The sequence below is a fragment of the Miniopterus natalensis genome, chromosome 18 (genome assembly GCF_054644295.1).
Source record: "Miniopterus natalensis isolate mMinNat1 chromosome 18, mMinNat1.hap1, whole genome shotgun sequence".
Classification (NCBI taxonomy): Eukaryota; Metazoa; Chordata; class Mammalia; order Chiroptera; family Miniopteridae; genus Miniopterus; species Miniopterus natalensis.
The window spans coordinates 27,092,561-27,116,674 of record NC_142098.1 but is presented as its reverse complement, the minus strand read 5'-3'; the positions used below and the strand labels follow the sequence as shown (position 1 = coordinate 27,116,674).

General features: G+C 38.0%; 1 protein-coding gene across 1 annotated transcript in view; it reads left to right on the top strand.

Moving 5' to 3' along the window:
* The window catches only part of TANGO6 (transport and golgi organization 6 homolog), a 128,461-nt gene that overhangs the window by 3,289 nt on the left and 101,058 nt on the right, over nt 1-24,114 (top strand). The window contains exons 2-7 of the mRNA XM_016200727.2: nt 1,880-2,520; nt 4,969-5,085; nt 6,961-7,102; nt 10,771-10,907; nt 12,925-13,087; nt 14,845-14,927. Of these exons, the coding sequence (XP_016056213.2) occupies nt 1,880-2,520; nt 4,969-5,085; nt 6,961-7,102; nt 10,771-10,907; nt 12,925-13,087; nt 14,845-14,927 (1,283 nt within the window). The remainder of the gene's footprint in view (nt 1-1,879; nt 2,521-4,968; nt 5,086-6,960; nt 7,103-10,770; nt 10,908-12,924; nt 13,088-14,844; nt 14,928-24,114) is intronic.

The following is a 24,114-nucleotide window of genomic DNA, read 5'->3' as shown; positions in this document are numbered from 1 at the left end:
ATTGTGTATATTCTTCTATTTATTTAAAAAACCATTTTTTATCGATTTTTTAGGGAGAGGGAGAGAGAAAGAGAAACATTCATGTGAGAGTGGAGCACTGATAGGCTGCCTCCTGCACACTCCCTAGCTGGGATCGAGCCTGCAACCCAGGCATGTGCCCTGACCCAGAATTGAACCAGCAGCCTTTTGGTACAAGGGACGATGTCAACCAACTGAGCTACACAGGCCAGGGCTTTTTTTTTTTAAAGCATTTGCATATTCTTTTATACTGTACTAGAAACAAGAGGTAATTTCTTAAAGGTTAGTTGCAATACCCGAATCTGAACTCAATAACCTTTGCATACTTGGTACACTCATGAGAGAATGAGAGCATAAAAGGCAAATAATTTCTTATTATTAATATGAAAATAGTTTTGACCTTGCAGACTCCCTGAGAAAATCTTGGGAAACCCCCTTGAAACCTGAGTCTCTCTCTGTACAGTACACTTTGAGAACTGCTTTGAGGGAATGCCTTTATTTTCAAGTAGATTTTATTTTTATCACCAGTAGAGGGCAGAAAAGACTACTTTATTAAGGGGCTTTTGGTAAACAGCTTTTGTTTTAAATCACTCTTTGTGTCCCGTGTTTGGGTTCAAAGATCTTATTAAGTCACAAGAAGTCACTTAGAGGTTGTTTAGTGATCTTAATGGTTAGTGGCAGCAAGCCTACTGTTTTATAACCTTAAAATAACTTTTTAGTACAGAAACAAATATTCACTGTAAAATATTTTTAAATATAATTAAGCAAAAAAGGAAAATCCCTTTCTCAGTGTTTTCCACTGCTTGTTTTTGAAAAGAAAAGCAAATAATATACCTCATGTTTCCTTCGATTTTTACACAAAAAGTAACATACTATATACATTCTTCTGCACTTTACTTTTAAATTTTAATGTCTTATTGATCACTACATAGTGGTACACTGAAATCTTCCTCTTTCTCTTTTACAAGTAATCTATTATGTGGACATACCATTGCTTATTCAATCAGTTTTTTTTAAAGGTCATCTGGGTTGTTTCAAGTCTTTTGTTAATATAGGAAGCACTACAATGAATAACTTGTGTATATGTCATTTTTGCCTATGTATCTATAGAATAGATCCCTAAAGTGGAATTGCTAGGCCAAAGATTAAATGCCTATGTAATGCCAAATTTCTCTCCATAAGGAGGTACCTTTTAGTTCCTGCCAGCATTGTATGATAGTGTGTGTTTTGCCCAAACCTTGCCACATAAGGTATTGTAAAACTTGGATTATAGCCAGTTGGTAGATGGGAAGTGCTATTTTAGTATTGTTTTAATTTACCTTTCTTTTAGGAGCAAAGTTGGTAATATTTTCATGTTTAAAAGTCATTTGCATTTTTTCTATAAACATCTTTTGCTCATACAGTGTTTTATACTCTTTGTTCACTTTAGAATATATTGAATGAACATGTCATTCATTAATATTCAATATAATTTAAGGACTGCACCTAGAATAGCTAGACTGAATGGATCTTTGGTGGTAAATGTTCAGCTTTCTAAGTTTCTGTTCTAGCTACAATTTAAGCCCAGTAAGATGACTAAGACATGGCCTCTGCCTTCAGAACACAAACGAAATAGATACAAACTAGATGAAGTATAAAGTGTTAGGGACACTGTTCTAACCGACATCCGAAGTGCTTTGGGAAGGGAGGATATGTGGTCTTGACTTCTCCTAGGCTGGGGTGGCACAATTAGGGGAGGCTTCCCAGAGGGAAAGGTATCTGAGCCAGGCCTCAGAGGATGAACTGGAGTGGGCAAGGCATTCCCACAAAGGGAAGTGCAATTCATTTTTCACGTATGTTATCTTTTTTTTTTCCCTTTAAGGATCAGGCTCAAGTTCACTACAGATCACAAAACATGATGTCTTGTTGGCTACTTTAAAATCTAATCTCTCTGCTTTGGAGGACACATTTCTGAAGGATCCTCACTGGAAGAAATTGAAACTCCTGAGGGATGAAATTGCTAATAAGGCAGAGTGGCCGCAAAACTCTGTGGATGTCACCTGGAGTTTTACCTCTCAGACCTTACTGTTGCTCTTGTGCTTGAAGGAAACCATGATCCACCTTGCAGCTGATTTCAGTCCAGGGAAACCCAACCCACGGACTCCAGAAGCTGCTCCTGCCCTGAGCCCAGATACACTTAGTATCTCACAGCAGAAGACTGTCCAGTCAGCTTTACAGTTTGTAGTCACCTTGGGTGTCTGCCCCTATCTCATGCCTGGTGTTGGAGTCCCTTTGAGATACAGGACTGAGTTTGGGGCTGTTATTCAAGACGTGGCGTGTCTCAGTGCTGCCCCCGATGCAACCCGGAGACTGTATACCAGCTGCAGGGTCCTCCTAAATGTTGCTCAGCATGCATCACTGGGGAGCTTGATTTTCTGTCGCCATTTTGGGGATATTGCAGCAGGTCTATGCCAACTGGGATTCTGCCCAACCAACAGAAAACCACTAAAACCTGAGGAAGAGGTAAATATATGTTGAGAGAGAGAGACTGTGGGTATGTCTGTGTGAGTCTGCATGAATATGTGTATATATTTGTGTGTGGCTTTTATAAAGATAACTCTTAGTTCTTTGGAGATGGACCAATAGAAAGATCTAGAATTCCTATTGAATGTCAAAGCATACCCAGTAGATAAATGAATCTTTTTAGAGGGTTGAACCTTTCATTTATTAGGTGCTAGTCCTTTGCACACCGGGAGAGTCCACTTCACCTGTCCCTTCTTGTCATTTTATGGAACAGCTATCGCAGGCTATTTCTTTAAGCCTCTGTTTCCTTTTTTATAAAATTGTATAATAACATCTGCCTTGGAAGATTAAGGTTAATGTGTGTGAAGTACCTAGCCCAATCCCCAGTAGTGCTCATCAAAAAGTAATTACTACTAATATTAGAATTAAACTATTCATACCTCCTTCATTAAGTTCTTGGGAGGATTAAATGAGATAAAATAGGTAAAAGCACGTGGTACACTGCATAATTCAGTCAATGTTGGTTGTTATTATTAGGTGTTAGGGGTATATACCTGTGTTTTGCTGGCACTCAGTAAGGATTTGAGTATCTGGACTATAAAGGTGCTGTGGAAGTTACAGAAGCCTAAGACATGGTCCTTTTCTCAAAAAGCTCCCACATTAATTGAGGAGACAAGACTCACAAGTATAACATTGCGGGAACCCCTGCGCCCCACGAATGGACCACTAGCATCAGCATAAGAACCTGGCCAGAAGAAGCTGTTGCTATATAAATGTAGTGAGGGTCGGTACAGCTCATAGGCAGGGCAATTCCTTAGCCACTGCAGCCAGATCTCATAACACTCTTCCACCTCATTTCTCTGTTACCTTTCTATGTCACCTTCCAACTTGTTTTTTTGTTTGTTTGTTCCCTTTTTTTAAAATCCTCACCTGAGGGTATGTTCATTGATTTTTAGAGAAAGGAAGGGAGAGAGAGAGAGAGAAACAGCAGTGTGAGAGAAACGTGGATCAGTTGCCTCCCGTATGCGCCCCCACCGGGGATTGAACCCGCAACCTTTTGGTGTACAGGACGACACTCCAACCAACTGAGCCACCAGCCATGGCTGTTTGTTCCCTTTTCTATTCTCTCACCTGCCTGTGCTCACAAACACTTAACTGAAAGCCACCATCGTTCAAGCAGTGACAGGAATTTATGAGCTCCCCCAGTGCCTTTGTTCTGTGGAGTAGAGCACTATGCTCTTTACGACTGGGTATGAGTCTTGACAATTCTATCAGTGCCAGCTGCCTGCACTTCCCTGAGATAGGGCCATATGATTGACAGGTTTTATTACTATTACTGGGGCTAAGCAATTCCCCAGGGATCTCAGATAGGATAGAGAAAAGAAAGGGAAACACACAGAAATTGCCAAGTAGAAAGGTGGGAGAAGTTGACAGAAGGGGAAACATGATGGGTGTCATCATGAAGCTGGACAAGTCCCAGCTATAGCTGATGTCCTAAGCAACTGCCCTAAACTGCTGCTCTAAGGTACCTCAGTTGGCTAAATGGTAATGGGCAGCACCCTGACTGTTTGACTAAGTTACCAAAGGGGGACAGTACTGTTGCGGCCCAAGGGAGCCCAATAAATAGCACCCCTCTTTGCTACCCAGGTTCTGAATGAATTAAATGACATTTAACAGGACAAGAGAGATGAAAAGTCAAATTGTCACCTCTAACCCTGGCAGGGTGGCTCTGTTGGAGTATCATCCCATACACCAAAAGGTTGTGCGTTCAATTCTTGGTCAGGACACATACCCAGGTTGTGGGTTTGATCCCTGGTCAGGGCATATATGAGAGGCAACTGATCAGTCTGTCTTTCTCCCCCTCCCTCTCTTCCTTGCCCTCTCTCTAAAATCAATCAACATATCCTCAGGTGAGGATAAAACACAAACAAATAAACAAAACACATCTAGCACTCATAAATTCAGAGTTGAAGGATATTGCTTCTAGATGGAGACCAGTGGGCTTCCCAACAGTGAGTTCCAGAATTTAGACAAACTTAATACTCCCTCGGTTTAAGGAGGGCTGGGAAACTGCAGCGCCTCTGCCCCATGGCAGGGGATATGCCTCTGTAAAACCTACAGCAAGGAAGAGCAGAACAGAATGTGTACTCGCTCTGAAGAGTTAGAGGAGGAACGAGCTGAGCTGTGCATGGCAAAACTAGCCAAGAAGTAAGTTTATTCCAGACTCACCACTAAGGTGAGTCAATAAGATCTCCTGCCCAGAGGTGAGTGAGGGGATGGAGAGAGGGCCAGGGGTGTTTCGGTAGTATAGCTCCTTCAGGTGGAAGGAAATCAAGAAACTTTCTTCCATCTCCCCTCACAAGTGTCGATGTACAGTATTGTAAAACATTACCTTCTGTTGCCTGCCTGGTTCATATTCCGCTAAAGCCAAGTACATGTTTCTTTTAGGTGTTAACAGAAGAGGAAAGAGCCCTATCTAGGGAGGCCTTGAGAGACATCTTGGATCAAGTGTACCAACCATTAGCAGTTCGAGAATTACTTATCCTCCAGGGAGGACCCCCCCAGGTAGGTGTTCAGGCCCAGGGACTCCTATGGGTAAATCATTAATGATAATGTTCGGTCTTCGGGAAATGAGTCTTCTCCTGGGAAATTCGATAGTTGAGTTCAGTCTTATTTCATTTCAGATCATTAAATGGTATTTGGAAAGCTAAATTTCACTAATCCTTAGGATAACTTAAAAGAAATTTTCTTTTAATGGAATGATGGACACTGTTCTCAAAAATACTTTTATTTAAAGTATATTTTATTCATTTTGAAACTAGATACTTTTAAACTAAAATTGGCTGTTTGACGATACAGTCTTTTGGCAAAAATACTTGAACATCTTATTCTTTGGAGTATTTGAAGTCAAATTAAAATTAGAGCTATTATTGGTACTGTTTTTAGCTCCTTTGAAAAACACAATAGTGTATATTCTACTAGGCATAAGATAGTTTCTTTTTTTCCTTAAAAACAATGATTTATCTGAAATGACTGAATTTGAGGATGTAGATGGGAATTATCTATTTGCTTTTAGGACCTAAATTTTAGTTATGAATCTAGGTGAGTAAAACATGAGCGACTAAAGGAATTGGCTGTAGGTAGGAAACAAGGACCCCCTAAAGCTGGCAATGAAGATATCTCCCAGTTGAAGTTATTTTCATCTCATCCCTAGAGCATTACTATAGCCCACCTCCAGCCTCCATTGGGTTCCTCCGGCCTCACACCCTGCTTCTCTGAATGAGTCCACAGTTTGCCAGGTTAAAACAAATGCATTATAATGATAACATGGTAAAAAGCAGAGACTCTGGAGTTAGGCATACTGGGATTCAACCCCAGTGTGCAGTTGTATGAATTAGTAAACCTTTCCATCCCTCAGTTTCCGTACCCATAAAATGGGGATGATAGCAGTGCCTTCTTTATAAGTCCCTTTTGAGATTATGTGGGAGATTCTTAGCACAGTGCCTGTCGTATCGTAACCCTCTCAATAAATGGTAATCACTCCTTAAATAAAAGAGAGAGGACAGGTTAGTTAGGATTAAATGTTTTTTCACTAATTTTTGGGCTCACATTCTTAAGTGCAGTGATTGACAACAAAATGGTTAACATTTTTGCTCAAAACAAGGAGCACCAAATCTGTTTGTTCATGGTGGCTCCACAGAGCTCTCAAAAAGGAGCCCTTGAAGAAATTCATCTCTTGCTTGAAATTCCTGTGTCACAAGGAATCACAGTAGGTAAGACCATGGAAGCAAGGACCAGAGTGCCTGCCCGCTCACTGTTGTGAACTGTCCTGGTGGTGAGTAGGGTTCATAGGAATCTTCTTTGGAAGCTAGATTTAACAGGAAGGACTGCATTCAGAGATTGGTCACATTAACTTTGTGTTCCCCAAATATGTATTTTATTCACTGATGTGTTTATGCATTTCTGGGTTTGAAACTTCACTTGCTATTTCACTTGAAGTTTCACTGTATTTTTACTTTCTTAAAAGTGATGCTAAGAAGGTTTTGTAAAGCCGAGTCCTTGTTTTGTTTTAGGGGAAAAATGGTGTTTTAAAAAAAATATATATCTTTATTGATTTCAGAGAGAGGAAAGGAGAGGGAGAGAGAGAGATAGAAACATCAGTGATGAGAGAGTCATTGATCGGCTGCCTCCTGCACGCCCCTGACTAGGGATCAAGCCTGCAACCCAGACATGTGCCCTGACCGGGAATCGAACCCTGATTGCTTGGATCCTAGATCGACGCTTAAACGCCGAGCCACACCCGGCTGGGCAAAAAACGGTTTTTTGAAGTCTGTAAGGCATACTGTTCATTGTCAGTCTGTCTCAGAATATATGTTTTAATAATTTCCTCACATCCTATTTCACTGACATTCAATTCATACCCTTCCCTTCCTTTCTCAGTCCTGCACAGATGTGAAGACACAAGTCAGGTGTCGGGCGCCAGCGTGGCTTCGGCGTCTGTGTGGGCAGCTGCTCTCTGAAAGGCTGATGAGACCCAGTGGTGTTCAGGCAGTGGTTCGTGGCATTTTGGAAGGAGCGGGTGGTAAGAAAGAAAATGTTTCTGTTACTTTGCTGTCCATTTTCCTTTGGGTCAGAGTGAATTACTGGTCTTTAACAGTCTCCTTTAAACCTGATTGAGACTACACTGTGTTTTTGCGGAGATTAAGGAGGTTAGACTTGGAAGTTAAACCTTCATGAATTTCTTTTCCAAAGAAACATTTTCTTGCCATTTTTCTAAAACAGTCATGATACACTGCCTACATTGTCTAATGATATTGTCAGCTGTATCAAATGATTTATAGTATCAGAGGAAAACATCACATAGAAAGTTTAAGTAAAACCCAAAGAAAATGTGAAATTCTCAGTGGGATAAGGGCTTTGTAGCAGGGTGCTAGGAGGATTTCACCTCAGGACTTAAAACGCAAAATAGTTATCTTGAAGCTGCACATACCTTAGAGATGCACACTTTGGGATGAAGTTTTAGATTCATTTCCACAGTTATACTCTCTAAGTCCTCGTTAATAGAAAAAAGTTAATTATGCTAAGCATGGTAGTAGTTTTTCATTTATGTTTTATGTTTTATTTTTTTAAACAAAATTGTACATGCACATAGTAAAGAGTTTCATAGGTTGACAAGGCCTGTAGAGAAAAATGGCAGTCCTTTCACCATTCTACTGTTTCCCATCCCCAGAAGCAACCACTTTGAACTCTTTCAGTGGGTTTCTTCTGGTATTTACCTTTATACTTTTAACTGTAACGCATACACAGCACCTTCTTAATTTTTCAATCTTAGATATCATCTTTTTTTTTTAATATATCTTTATTGATTTCAGAGAGAGGAAGGAAGAGGGAGAGAGAGATAGAAACATCAATGATGAGAGAGTCATGGATCGGCTGTCTCCTGCACGCCCTCTGCTGGGGATCAAGCCTGCAACCCCAGGCATGTGCCTGGCCCGGAATCGAACCGTGATCTCCTGGATCCTAGGTCGATGCTCAGCCGCTGAGCCACGCTGGCCGGGTGGGCATCATCTGTTAACTTCTCACCATGTGTGGAAAAGGATTTTGTCTTCTTTCACAACCCTACCGTCACCCCCTCAAGCATTCTTTCCGTCTCCTTATTAGTCATTTCTTTGTTTTGGTTAGATCAATATTCAGTGTTTGTATTCTTCTAACTATGTAATTATTTTTTACAGCTTAGCTATGTAGTATATTGTGACTACTTTTTTTTTTGGATGCAACTTTTGAACTTCCTGGAGTTCATAGCTATCTTTTTTGTTAGTCTGTTTAATTTTTTATATGCTTCTTACTAATCTATTTTCAAACTTTCCCCCGTTAAGTCTCCTTTAAATACATCCAGATACACCAGATAGTCTCTCAGTTTCATCTTCTTGGAGGCGTCTCTCTCTGGGCCGTCTTTAATCTGCATTAGTTACCTTTTACATAGCTCTCATCCTAGGATCTCGCCTCACCTTTTTCCTGGTGATCCCTTTGCCTTTTTTGTGTGTTCATTCCCTTATCTCCTCTATCCCCTGCATATTCTAACCAATTATCACAAACTTAGTAGGTTTTTGATGGAAAAGATATTTAAACTGAGCCCTGAAGGTTGAGTTGGGATTTACCAGATGAAGAGTGAGGGAGACTATTACAGGCAGAGAGGATAGCATGTAGGTAGGAACTGAGGCAGGAAAGAGCACAGTGTTTCTGAGGAAATTTCAGTGAGGGCAGAGAGTGGTATGACATAGGGGTGGAGGGTTGGGGTCACATCATGGTGTAAGTGATTTTCTTCATATTTCTTTTACTTAATGTTTCTTGGGCTTTGAGCTGAGGGTTTATAGTTTTCACAATATTTGAAAATTTCTCAGACATCATCTTCAAATATTTTTTTCTGTCCTCTCTTCTCTCTTTCTGGAGTTTGAATTATACCCTAATATGATGCTTAATGTTGTCCTACAAGTTACTGATGCCCTATTTATTTTTTTTTCAGTCTTTTTTTCCTCTCTCTGTTTCATTTTACATAATTTCTATTGCTATGTATTAAAGTGCACTGATCTTTTCTTCTGCCATTCAGTGTATTTTTGGCTGCGGATGTTTTCTTTTTCATTAGTAGCAGTTCAGTTTGGGTCTTTTTTTATATCATTTCTTTCCTCATATGATCATTCTTTTCTTTACCTTTTGAAAATAGGGAATAAGTTTATAATAGCTGTTTTAATGTCTTTGTTTCCTAATCTTGTCATCACTGTTTTTATGGGGCTGTTTTCTATTGATTTTTCCTCCTGATTATGGGTCATATTTTTTTGCTTCTTTGCATGTCTGGTGAATTTTAAAAATTGAAGTGTTCTTCACATACCATAAAATTCACTCCTTTTAAAGAGTACAGCCCCAGCCAGGTAGCTCAGTTGGTTAGAGCAGTGTCCTGAAACGCCAAGGTTGTGGGTTTGAGCACCAATCAGGGCACATATAAGAATCAACCAAGGAATGCATAAATATGTGGAACAATAAATCAATGTTTTTCTCTCGCTCTCTCTAAAAAATCAAGCAATAAATAAAATACATTAAAAATAGTTAAAAAAATAATAAATAATAAAATATATGGTTTAATGGTTTTTAGTATATTCACAAAGTTGTACAACCATCACCAGTATCTAATTCCAAACATTTTTATCATTACCCCCCTCAAAAACCCTCACACCCATTAGCTATTACTCCCATTATCCCCGCCTCTAATCCCTTTTAATCACTAATCTACTTTCCGTCTCAGTGAATTTGCTGTTCTGGATATTTCATCCAAATGGAATGATACCATTTGTGGTCTTTGTGTTTGGCTTCTTTCACTTAGCGTCATGTTTTTGAGGTTTATCCATGGAATCAGCCCTTTATTCCTTTTAATGACTGAATTGTATGTATATGCCTGGTAATTTTTGAACGGATACTGATTATTTTTATTTTACATTGTTGGGTGCTAGATTTTGTTGTTTTCCTTTGTTAGGCTTTGTTCTGGGATGCAATTAATTTTCTTGGAATCAGTTTGATCCCCTTGATCCTGGCTTTTAGGCCTTAGTACTGTGGGTCTAGAGCAGCCTTAACTCTAAGGTAATTTGGCCCCACTACTAAGGCAATAGCCTTCTGAGGTTTCACTGGATGCCCTGTGTGTTAGGAGGCCTTCTCATGCTCACAGCCCTGTGTGAACCCTGTGGGTTGTTCCCCCTATTCCATTCTGATAGTTCTTGCCCAGCCTTTGTTTTTTTTCTCACACACATGATTGCATGATTAAAGAGAAATAATAATATTAATAGTAATAAACCCTGAGAAGAAGCTAGTACAGCAATTCTGTGAATAATGTTGGTTCATTGAATGTTGTTTCATTATAATGTTGATGAGATGCCTCGGGAACCTAACTCCTGTTGATATCAATTAGCCTATAGTAAAATTGGTTTCACTACACATCATTTCACTTAAAATCACAGAACCTATTGATGACATTAAGTGAGGACTTACTGTATTCAAGTAATAGGAATAATATCATTTCAGTGATTAAGCTCTATTTTTCTCTCTGAACTTCTCAAAAGCCAACATCAAAAAAAAAGTTCAGGGGAGTAGGTTATCTTATAGGAGAAAATTTCAGTAGAGGAAAAACACTTTGTACCATAAATTTTAAGGACCTTATATGGGAAACTGCCGTGAGTTTTTGACGTCTCTTTCCGTTGCTGACAGCTGGGGCGGCTGGTGGGAGTGATGCTGAGGCATCGGCTGCTGACTGGAAGAAGTGCGATTTGATTGCAAAGATTTTGGCCTCTTGTCCCCAGCAGTCTCTTTCACCAGAGGATTACTATAGGGATATCTGCCCTCAGGTAAGTAATTTTGTTTCTTTTGAACGTTTGAGGATTATCTGCTTATTTACAGAAAAATGATTTGTACTGTTCTTCTAAAATTGAGGGAAAAGCAATATAATATTTAAGTTTATTGTTCAGTGAGCAGCCTTCTTGATAAGTGAATAAAAACCTGTGGAAGGCACTGACCTAATTGTTAGGTTTAAGGATGCCTCATGACTATTGGATGAGTAGCCCAGCCTGCTCTCAGAGCTGGACTATGAAACTAAAGTTTCATCTTGTTTCTTATCTTTTCTGTGTGTTTTTAATTAGTTAAAAATAGGTATTAAATAAACAAGGTAGATTAACATGGTACATAATTTAAAAAGCACATAGGTGTAAACAGAAAAGTAAATTTCCCTCTCACCTCTGTCCCCTAGTCCCTCAGAAGTAGCAGTTACCAACTTCTTGCTTATTTTCCAGAGATATTCTGTGTATTATGTATATATAATTATATGTGTATGTATGTGCATATGTAGTCTAACTTTTGTCCAAATGGTAACATGCTACATACGCTGTTTTTCATTCTGCTTTTTCAACTTAACAATGTGCCTTGGAGATCATTTCATATAGACATTTCACATAGAGCTACCTCATTCTTGTTCGTGGGTGCATAGTGTTTCATTACATGAATGTACCATAATTTATTTAACCAGTCTTCTAATAGCTTTTCGAGCTCTTTTCATAATTTTGCTATTACAAGCCATGCTACAGTTAATATTTATAAATCCTGTACATGCGCAAATGCTACCATAAGAGAAATTCCTAGAATTGAAATGACCAGTTCAAAGGGTATGTACATTTAAATTTTTAACTCATATTATTTATGTATCTGTCTTCCTTCATTTTTGCCTGTACAACATGCTACAAAAAATTTTTTACCTTTGCTAATCTGATAAGTAAAAAATGTGGAAGGAGTTTTCTTAATCAGTACACCCCGTGCATTTAGATATAAGACATGGTTTTTGAAGTACAATCCAAAGAAAGTCGTTCTTTGTTACGCTGATCTTGAGAGTTTTCATGGGTAGGCATGCATGAGAACAAAATATCACAATGCAAAGATCTGCTATTGAAATATACTAAATATAAGTCATCTTACAGGACAAAATTAGCGTTTGCAATGATGAGTAAATATTTTCTGAAACTAGTAGCTATAGTTTTGGTACTTGACAAAATGATAATATCAAATCATAGGTTTCAAGCTTGCTGAGACTCTTTCTGGCAGGTCACATACAGTTTTTGGACAGAGATTCTCCTGCCTGTAAAGTGCAAGAGTCACTTTTAAACCAGAAACAGAAATGCACTTTTCTATCAGTTGCTTATAGACTGGGGTAAACCCACTCAAGCACTGGAGACCCAAGTTTGTCTTTGAGAATAAAATAGACTGTTGTCTGGGATAGTTCAAACACAATAGGCGATCTTCAGACTCTAAATATATTTATATGCCTTGATCCAGTAATTTCATTTGGTGGTGCTATTTATAATAGCAAAATTTGGGGAGAAACAGAATGTCTGAATATCAAGAAACAATTTAATAAATTCTTATGTGCAGTTTGAATATATATATTATGTTGCTACGTAGTATTTTGAGGAATTTATAATATAGATTTCAGTAATACACAAAACTGAATATTAAGTGTTGCTTCAATAAAAAATAAAAAATAATTATACAGAAATACATTGGAAGAAATATGCCAAAAATGATTATAGTGATTTTGGAAGATTTAATTTTATTCTCAAAACTTTATTTTCCAGATTTTCTACACTGAGCATTATTTCATAAATTTGATAAAATTATTTAATAAAAACACAGTCTCTTCAATTCTCACAGTCTTTGATACTGGGTTGTTAAATTAAAAAAAACACATGATTTTGTTGAATCAGTGTTATTGCAGTGAGTTTATTTTTTGGCTTAAAGAAATTAGTGCTTTCTCTTCTTAGTTAATACAGTGCGCCTTGTAAAGAGTCTGGTATTTACTTCATGTACTTTTTCTTTTAGATCTTGGATTTATTTCACTTTCAAGATAAATTGACAGCGCGACAATTTCAGAGAGTTGCCACCACTACCTTTATAACTATGTCAAGAGAACGCCCACAGTTGGCAGCAAAGTATTTGCTTCAGCCAATGTTAGCGCCTCTTCATCGATGTTTAAATACAGCAGGTAAAGGAGGAAGTCTGGTGGTTGGGTGTCCCTCTAAAGGATCTTTTTCAATGTTTAGTCGGTGGTATTTCAGTGTCTTTAGTTTTTACCTCTTTCCACCAACTTTTTATTTTGAAAAATCCACTTCACAAAGTTCCAAGAAGGGTACAGAGAACCACTCTATACTTCACCTAGCTCGACCAACTGTTATTTTTTGGCCACATTTCCTCTCTCTTTCTCTTTCTATGTGTGTATATTTTTTTCTGAAACAATTGAGAGTTAGTTGTAGACATCTAATATACAGACTTTATTCATATTTCTCTGTCTCAGGAATTTCCTTTATATCTGTTTTTTAAAAATTTAGAATTCAGTCAAGAATCGTGCATTTCATTCACTTATGTCTTTTTAGTTTCCTTTAATATAGAATAGTTTCCCAGTTTTTTGTTTGTCTTTTACCACAACATTTTTATAGAGCCTAGGTTATAGAATGTTTCTTAATTTGTATTTGTCTAATTGTTTACTCGTAATTCGATCCAGGTTAAACATTTTGGCAGGAATACTACATAAGATGATGGCTTTTTCTCAGTCTCCAACAGATTAAGGGACATATGTTATCGCTATATCCCATTATTAGCAATGTTATATTTGATCATTTGGTTAAGGTGGTAGCACGCAGATTTCTCCATTGTAAAATATCTTCCTCCCTATGTAATTACTAAGTAAGCTATGGAATGATAGTCTGAGACAGTGTGATAGTCTGTGTGAAAACTATTTCCCATTAGTGTTTCATACTATGGTTTAGAATCCATTGATTAGTCTTGCCAGTAAAATGGTGGCTATTCCTTTTTTTAAAAAAATATGTTTTTATTGATTTCAGAGAGAGGAAGGGAGAGGGAGAGAGAGAGAGAGACATCAATGTTGATAGTCATTGATCGGCTGCCTCCTGCATGCCCCCTACTGGGGATCGAGCCCGCAACCTGGGCATGTGCCCTGACTGGGAATCGAACCACTATCTCCTGGATCATAGGTCAGTGCTCAACTGCTGAGCCACACCAGCGAGGCGACTATTCCTTTTCTTATTTCTATTTTGTTAGTTAGTATTCTTCTGTAAAGAAAAGCTTTTCTTTCTCCCTGCCTCACCCTCGTTTTAAAAAATAATTATTTAAGTATCAATATAGATTTATAGATTCTTTTTTATTTAATTGGTTACCAAACATTCCTGTCATTCATTTTGATGCTCATATTTTCCCATATTTGGCCAATGGGTTTAGTTCTGTTTTAATGTCTTAAAAGACTGACATTTTCACCACTTCCCTTAGTATGTTTTTATGCTTTATTTAGTTTAATGCTGGCCTATTGAGTATCATTGTAGCACTCTTGGTGATTAAAAAGAAATATATTTCTAAATAGTAGTTCCTAAGGTTAAAAATGAAAAAAAAAAGTTTGATATTATGGTTAAGCCAAATTTAGGTCTGTATAGGCTTTATATAGAAATCATTTTGTAATATGAATTTTTATGGGTGTGTGTGGTGATAGGTGGGGAGGGATGGAGAAAGTCTAATTCTTTTTTGCATAGTAAAACTTTACCAGATTGAGCCTTGGTAAAGTGAAAGTTATTCAGACACGACAAATATGATATTTGAGTAAATACTTAAAACTCCTTTATATATTTAATAAGTATCTAGCCTAGAATCAGTATATTCTTCAAAAAATGGCTAAAAAAAAGAAATACTATCTCTATTGGCTTGAGTATGGGTAATTTTGTTTTTTGCTTCTAGAGATTCCAGAGAGTAACATGGTGCCAGGGACCATTTTGGTGACAGAAGAAGAACTTAGTAGATGTATAGAGGATGTATTTAAGGTAGGTAATTTGAGTCACTAATGTTTTTAGCTAATATTTTTACTTAGTCTTTATAATTTTACATTTTTAATTGGTACTTTAAGAATTAGAATGATTAATCTTAAATTCCAAATCATCAAAATCTTTTCACTTTTTGAAACTGGAAACTATAAGCTATTAGTTAAAAAAAAAAAACTGATACAGCCTGGCTGGTATGGCTCAGTGGTTGAGCATTGACCCATACACCGAGAGGTTACCAGTTTGATTCCCAGTCAGGGCACATGCCCAGGTTGTGGGCTTGATCCCCAGTAGGGGGTGTGCAGGAGGCAGCCGATCGATGTTCCACTCTCACATGGAAGTTTTCTCTCTCTCCCTCTCCCCTTCTCTCTTTAAAAATCAATTTTAAAAAATCTTGAAAAAGAAAGGAATGGAACATGGATTAGATGAACATTTAAAAATTATAATTGAAAAAGAAACCAGACACAAAAGACCACACATTGTATGATTCCATTTATATGAAACGTTCAGACTAAGTAAATTCATAGAGACAGAAAGTAAGTTAGTGGTTGCTAGTGGTTGTGGATGGAGAATTGGGAGTACTGCTAATGGGTGTGGGGTTTCTTTTTGAGGTAAGGAAAATGTTCTTGAATTAGGTAGTGGTGATGGTTATACAACCTTGTGAATATATTAAAAGCCAGTGGATTGTACATTTTAAGAGAGTGAATTTTGTGGCATGTGAATTATATCTCAATAATTTAAAAATTTATATTCCACATTTGTCATTTCTATTCTATGGAAGTAAATTAAACATTTTAGAGTAAATTTTTAAATTTTAGTTTATTATGACATAGTTCAAACATACAAAAAATATGAAGAGTAAAACACACATGCGTCCATCACTCAGCTGAAATTCTCTACCTTCCCATCCCTGATCTCACTTTTTTTGCTTTCTGTCTGAAAGGAGTCACTATCCAGAATGTGTATTTATTATTCCTTAAGCTATTTGTAGTATTGTTGTGTGTGATTTTAAATTTATTTAAGTGACATCGTAATGTATGTCACTTTAATTCATTCATTTTCACTACTAGATGTTATTCCATTATATGACTAATCTTTCTATTGGTAGACATTTGAGTTGTTTCCATGGAGTTTTTGCAATTTGTTGGGTACATTGTAGTTTTAATTGGCAGTTAGTTCTCTTACTACTAGTGAGGTTAAGCATCTTTTTGTGTTTTTAGTTAATTCATATTTTCACTTCTGTAAATTGTTAATATATTTTGCCCATTTAAAAAATGGTTATTGGCAATTTTTTTTGTAAAACAGCTTTATTCTTTACAGACCATAAAATAATATTTTAATTGTATACTTCAATGATTACTAGTAAATTTACAGAATTGTGAAACCATCACAATACAGTTTAGAACATTTCCATCACCCCCAAAAGACACCTTGTGCCTATTTACAATGACTCCCTGTTCCCACTCTCAGCCCCAGGCAACCACTAATCTGCTCCCTACCTTTCTGGATGTGCCTTTTGTGGATATTTTGTATGAGGGAATCATGCAGTATGTGCTCTTTTGTGGCTGGCTTCTCTCTTTGAGCATAATGTTTCTGAGTTTCATACATGCATATATCAACATTTTGTCTCGTTTTTTGCTAAGTAATATTCTATTGTATGACTATACCGCATTTTGTTTATCTGTTCATTAAGTGATGGACATTTGGATGTAGAGTAAATCTATTTTAAAACAGCTTTATAAGATATAATTCACATATTGTATAGTTCACTCATTTAAAGTGTGCAAATCAATGGCTTTTTAGTATATTCACAGATTTGTGCAGTATCATCACAATCTATTTTAGGACATTTCATTGCCTAAAAAGAAAAACCCCACACCACTCCCAAACCCCTTCACCACTATTCCCCGAAGCCCTAGGCAGCCATTAACTAACTACTTCTGTCACTATAGATTTTCCTGTTCTGGACATTGCATGTAAATGGAGTCATATAATATATTTTCCAAAGTAACTGCACCATTTTCCCCTACCAGCAGTGTAAGAGGACATATAATCAATCTTAAGTCAGGTTCTTTTAGATAAGAAGGCAGATGCTTTTCTTTTGTTTTGTCTTAAGCTTTATGTATGATACTAATAAATTTGTAGGTATAAAATGCATGATTAAAAATTCAAAACTCATTCTCCATGACACTTTTTACTAAAGTGAGATGTTTTCTACCCTTTTATTTAATTCTGCTGTTAAAAAACAAAGAGTATACCACTGACAGGGTTGACCTCGCATGTAGATATAGAATTAAATTGCCCATAGATAAAACAGGACATGGAGATTTTGTGAATATAGTGCTGTTTTTATTTTTTTTTAATTCCTCCTTTCGAGACTTATGAAAAGAAAGTTCTTATATCATGTTCTGCATATTGGTAGTCAAGGATTTTCAGGTTATAGAAAGATAAGAAATTATGTAGAGCAGTCTAGAAAGAAAATGATCTGAATTAGAAAACAAGGCCCAACTAATTTTCAAAAAGATTATCTTTAGATTCTTCCCATTTAAGGAATATCATGATGAAAAACTGTTAAATGGTTGGGTGTGGAATGTCAGAAAGGCTTGAAAGTGCTGGTAAGGGTAGGACTTGTTGCGACTAAACTTTTGTACAAACCCCTCATAGTATTCCTTGGAAGTCAATACATTGCTTTTAGAGGGAAAAGAAAGCAAAACAGCTTCTTCCTGGCAAGTGAATTAGCCTCTAGAAACAGAGAGATCCAGAAATAGTGAATCCTGTCATTCCTCCTACTATTGCCCCAAAAAGGGGGGGGATATCCACTTCTAGGTTGGTGAATTTAAAACCTCCTGGAGAGGCAAGTAAAACAGTTTGCCGTAGACACTTGATTATGCACAAGGATTGGTACTACCCTGAAAGCACAAGGGATGCAAAAGGATAATTATGCTCTCTACAAGGTTTTGGCGGCTTAGCTGCAGTGGGAAAACAAAGGAAATGTGTATGCTGGAGCGAAATGGTAAACACTGTGTAAAATTTAGCTACAAAGGATGTGTTGTCTTTATTAACTTTCTGCTAATACTAAATTATAGAGTACTGTTCAACGGCAGGAAATAAGGAAAACATCTGGGATGGTTGAATTGATTCAGCAACTCACTGGGTAGCAAAAGGGTGTTTAATTTTAGAGAGGCATTTGGAAACATTTCCAGGTCTGGTTGTCCCTCTCTCTTCTTTTCTTTTAACAGATTTATTGAGATATTCAGATACCACACAATTCACACATTTAAAGTGTTCAATTCAGTGTTTTTTAAGGACTAATCCCTCAGCTCTTTGAATGAAAGTTTTGTGGCAGAACAATGACAAGGGAAGGCCTTTCTGCTCTTGCATCCATCACACACAGCAAGTGGAGCAATACGGCTCGGGCGGGCCAAGCGGGAAGTTCTCACCAATACAGGTGTATATGTAGGTGGTAGTCGAATTGAATTGAAAACTTGGCATAGTTGCTTGTACTTCACTGCATAATAATTCTCATCATCTCTATGTGCGTACCTTACCCTTGGTAAAATTATCTAAGCCAAAAAGGAGATATGCAGCTCAAATAATGTTCAGTCCATTGGCTCCTGTTTCCTCTGACTCTGAATGTCTGGGGCCCAATCCCTAGAAGGCTGAAATTCTTTTGTCCCCCTGGTGTGAGAGGGATAAGTGGTTTTTCTTTGCCTAGAGAGGTGAGGAGAGGCCTAGATTGCATAGAGATTGGTTCTGGGTAGGGCAGGAGAAGAGGATTCCAATTCTTTCTGACTTGGACACTTTCTTGCTCTTAAAGGGAACCGGCCAGAATCTGATAGTGGACTTGGGGTGGGTGGTGTGAGGGATGTTTCCTTTTAGTATATCTTATAGTACTTGCTGAGACTCCCTAAAGGTGGAAGAAATTTTAGGGTAGGCAAGGCTAGAAGGTACCTAATTAGTTTATTTTCCTCATTCTCATTTCCATTTTATCTCTCTTTTTCCAGATTCAGGGAATCTTTTTTAAAAAAGTATGTTTTTATTGATTTTAGAGAAAGGAAGGGAGAAGGAGAGACAGAAACATCAATGATGAGAGAGAATCATCAATTGGCTGCCTCCTGCATGCCCCCTACTGGAGACTGAGCTCACAACCCAAGCATGTGTCCTGATGGAAATTGAATTATGACCTTCTGGTTCGTGGGTCAGTACGGAACCACTGAGCCACACTGGCTGGGCGAGGGAATCTTGACTTTAATTATCCAAGTGTTTTTTCCCCCATCTAATCTTAATGAATTTCTAATTAAGATTTCTTGTCAGAATGGCCAGTTAACTCCTCTTTCTGAATTTTTAATTATTTTTTGTAGAGTAAGTTAGAATAATAGACTCTTAGAGCTGGAAGAAACTTTAGAAATAACTAATATAACCTCTCATTTTTTTAAATAGACTTTATTTTAGAGCAGTTTTAGGTTATAGCAGAAAGTACAGAGAGTTCCCTTATATCCTCTGCCCCAACACATTCACAGCCTCTCCCACTATCAACATCCACAGCAGAGTGTTCCATTTGTTATAGTCGATGAATCTATATTGACATGTCAATATCACCCAAAGTCCATGGTTTACATTAAGGTTCACTCTTGATGTGGTACATTCTTTGGGTTTTAACGAGTTAATCCCTCATTTTACAGTAAAGGAAGCAAAATCCAAATGACTATGAAGTGACTTGTCCCAAATCATACTAGTGAGTGGCAGAGCTGGTTTAGGGACCAATTTTTCCTTCCCTCTGTCTTTCCCTCACTCTTTCTGTGTTTAGAAAAGATAATATTTGCACACGATACAAGTTTAAGAGGTGCAAAAGGCTTTAAGTTAATCTCCCTCCCATCTGTGACTGTTCCCTAAAGGCAATCATTCTTCTGGATGTTTCCATCTCTAATTGAACTGTGGCCTTGAAGAACAGGCAAAGGACTGAAAGAGATGACCTTCTAAGCTGTGGGATATGCAAGTGTTAGATTTTCTAACTGCTACAGTTGAGATTCTGTGGTATAGTGTAGTGACAAGCACCTGGCCCTTTGAGTCAGACAGACCTAGGTTGGAATCTGGCTCCAGGGTTGACTATCCATGTGACTTGAGGTAACGTATTTAACACTTGGGTTGTGGGGGTGAATAGGTAACTTTTGGTAGGTTCATTGTATGCATTAGTACATAATAGGTGCTCAAAAAACTGTCAGTTCCTCTTTGGTTCAGGGAAACTTATTTTATTTTATTTTTTAAAAATATATCTTTATTGATTTCAGAGAGAGGAAAGGAGAAGGAGAGAGAGAGAGATAGAAACATCAATGATGAGAGTCATTGATCGAGCCCACAACTCGGGCATGTGCCCTGACTGGGAATTGAACCCCGATCACCTGGATCCTAGGCCGATGCTCAACTGCTGAGCCACGCCCGGCCGGACTCAGGGAAACTTATTTTAAAAGATAATTTTATGCAATATGCTCTGAAAGTGAGCATAGTACAAAATGCTATATTAGGTAACTTGTCCTGTTCTTTTGCCTCTCACAAGTCTTATTTAAACTTAGTAAATGCATTAGAAGTTCTGGAACATTACTATTGAAAGAATCACTGTGATATTTTAGAAGGCAGCCCTTGGCTAGTTTCATCTTTAACAAGAGTAAAATCAAGTTTCAGCCTGTACTGGATTTCAATGCTAGGATTAGTTCAGCTTGATTCTGAATAGACTCATCATGCTTTTATTTCCCCACTTGTACATCCCTGTGAAAGATAAGGCCAGAAATTAAGCAGATAGTTCTATATACAGTAGCATCAGTGAGAATAAAATATTTAGAAATAAATTTAACCTTTGTACAGGGCTCTATACTTTACAAAATGTTTTAACGTGAATTGTCTTGATTGGTCCTTATGCCAAAAGCTTAGTGCCTACATTATAAATGAGAAAACTGAGATCGAGGTAGGTTTAAATGTGTTATCCGTGTTCATTCACTTAATATGTGATTTTGGGCAATCACATAGGTGGAAGAAACAAAATTCACACCCAAGCTTCCTGACTCCTGACTTCCCAGTACTTTTTTAGTTACTCAACAGTGGCCTCTAAGGGATATGCTTAACAATGATATGGAAGTCTATGAAATGAGAGGTGGTGCGTGTGAGGACTGCTTTCTGTTTTGTTTTGCTTTAAAACAGAAACACATGTTTATAAAGGGTAAGGGGACCGAATATATGGTGACAGAAAAGATGACCTGACTTTGGGTGATGGGCACACAGTGCAATATACAGGTCATGTATCATAGAAATATTCACCTGAAACCTATGTGATCTTATTAACCAATGTTACCCCAATACATTTACTTAAAAAAATAAAAACATGCGTTTATTCTTAATACTTTTGACCATTTTGACTCTTGTGAGTTTTTCCTTTCCTTTTTAATTTAAATTTCTAGTCAATCCTTCCAGAGAAATTCAGTCCTCCAGACACTGAAGATAGGTGCTGAACAAGCCAGTATAGTCAAGTCAAGCCCTTCTTTTTTGTTCAGTCTGCTTTCCCTTTCACGGCTGAAGTTCTGTTCTGTTCAGTTAATTCTCATTGATTATCTTCTAGCTACAAGTTTTTAAAAAAATTAAAATACAGAGAGCATTGTAACTTCCCCACAAAAATAGAGCTTTTGAGAAAATAAACATCAATCAGTCTACTTTGTTCATTTATTCTTTGATTCAGTTAATAGGTCACAAAACATTTACCAAGTACCTACTAAATGCCAGACACTCTGCTAGGTTTACAAATACAGAAACGATTATGAGTCAGCTGCTGCCTTCAAGGAGCTCCCAGTCAAGCAAAGAGTTTCAGTAATGTGCGATCTGTGTATAATTATGTACCCAGAAACATGCCTCTCTGCTACTTGTTAGGGCAGCAGCCCTCTAAGCTTAAATGAAGGGTTGTAAGGTTTAACCACAGACACCTTCTCTCGTGGCTGGCTCTGTAATGGAAAGCCAAGGTGCATTCAGGAAGGAATATGGAAATCCCTAGAAAGAAATGGGGAAATCCCCAGCTTGCCCGTGGGATCACTGGTACCCATCTATTTCCTCTTCTAATCTTTTCTGAGCCATTATGGCTTTTACAGAGCCATGCTATTCTCTTATTTTGCCCCACAGCCCTGCCCTACACATTTATATTGGAAAAGCCACAGGTAGACATGGAAGTTCAACTGCAAAGCACCATTTTACATACTCACAGAGGGGATTTTTTACACCAAAGAATTGAATAGGTACCTTGAGAGTCTGTCTCTCCCTTCCCTGCTTCAGCTTTCCCTCCTCCTGATATTTTGTTTGGTGATCCCTGGCTGTACAGATACTTCAGGTAACCAGAAAATCTTTCAACTAAATAGGATTTCATCTTTAAAGCACTAAGTTCATAACTGGTAGAGCAGAAAATGTGTGAGGAAGGGGTAGAAATTTTGGTCAAGTTGAAGATTCAGTGTTTCAAAATTTTTTGAGTGGGGAAAGATGGTTTATTTTTTTCAACTAGTCTTACCTCTTTATGGCTGAGATATCAGAAATGTTTAGAAGAAAATAAGCAGACTTGCAGTCAAGTCCGAGAATGCTAGATTAGACATGAAAGGGGCCTTAAAGCTTGATTAATCCAACCCCTTTATTTTCTACATAAGGAAACCGAGACTCAGTTGACTTGTGTTAAGCCTCACAACTGGTCAGTGGGAGTATTTACAAACAACCCTATGTGAAACATATCCATTAGTTATACTGCTGGAAAAAGGAAACTTTCAAATGATTTGGAACATTTTTACCACAAGTTGAAATAACATATGAAGTATTGAATTATGTTTCAGAACCTGAATTCCCATCCCTGCCTCCACGTGAGCAGGTAGGACTCCCAATTAGAAAGAGACTACACATAAGCATAGTCCAATGAAATTCCACTATACCTGGATGTTAGGGCACAGAGACAGTGCAGTAGAGCCCTCCCTCCCTCAGTGGGGCAGGAAGCAGCTTACCTTTCCTGCTTCTTCAGTTGGTACTGTCACCAGCCTGGTGTGGAGGAGACTGCTCCCTTCATATGTAGTGTGACTTCACTGGGAGTACTGTTTTTCTCTAGAGCATTTGGTCATTTTCAGTGCTGGCACCAAGAGATCATAGTTCAGCACTGGCTGAATCAGTCCAGCCTCCTGTGTTCCTTTATGGGTCACTAAACTCCAGATACAATTCAATAATCTGGGGATTCCACTTAAGGGGGAAGGGACCAGAGTCACTTTGGAAGTGTAAGTAGAGGGTAATGTTGCATGTCAGGTGCAGAGCAAACTGTTAACCTGCATGAGGCAAGAGGTTGGAAGGAAGGGACTGTCATTGGAAAGGACTGGCTACGATATGGCCCTGGAGATCCACCAGAAGACTTGGTAGTAGCGGGCTCTATGAGACTCTCAGGAGGATGAGGAAGTGGTACAGAAGCTGCTGTCCATGGTGCCACTCAGGATCTCCAGCTCTCTTTGGCAAAGATTGCAGGAATAGGGTTATTAATAGCCTGACAAGCTGGGATCTACTGATTCTGGGGTGAGGGGTACAGCTGGGATAAAGTTGGTATGGGTTAGGGACTGAAGCAATGAAAATATCATTATGAACAAGGGGAGGGGAGTATTGAAAGGTCATGTAGTACAATGCTTTGTTCTTTTTTAAGCTGTGGTAAAGTACACACAACATAAAATTTACCATTTTAACCACTTTAATTCAGTGGCATTAAGTCCATTCATAATGTTGTATAACCATCACCACTGTCTAGTTTCAGAACTTTATCATCACCCCAAATGGAAACTGTACCAATTAAGCAATCAGCCCCCATTCCTCCGTCCCTCAGCCCCTGACAACTACTAATCTGCTTTCTGTCTCTATGGATTGTGCACAGGTTTTGTGCCAGACAGAGCTGAGTTCATCCTGGCCCTGCCATTTACTAACAATGTGCTTTTGCTCAACTAACTTTGCTCCTCTGAGCCTCAGTTTCCATAGTTTTAGAATGAGAATTAAATCCCTTAGGCTGCAGAACTCTTGTGGGGATTGGTTGTGGGTTAAATGTTTAGCTGAATAACCTAGTTCATTCTTGAGTAGACATGCAATAAATGGTAGCTATTGTCTGCTTCATAAAAGCAGCGACAGTGGTCCTTTACACTGTATATTCCTG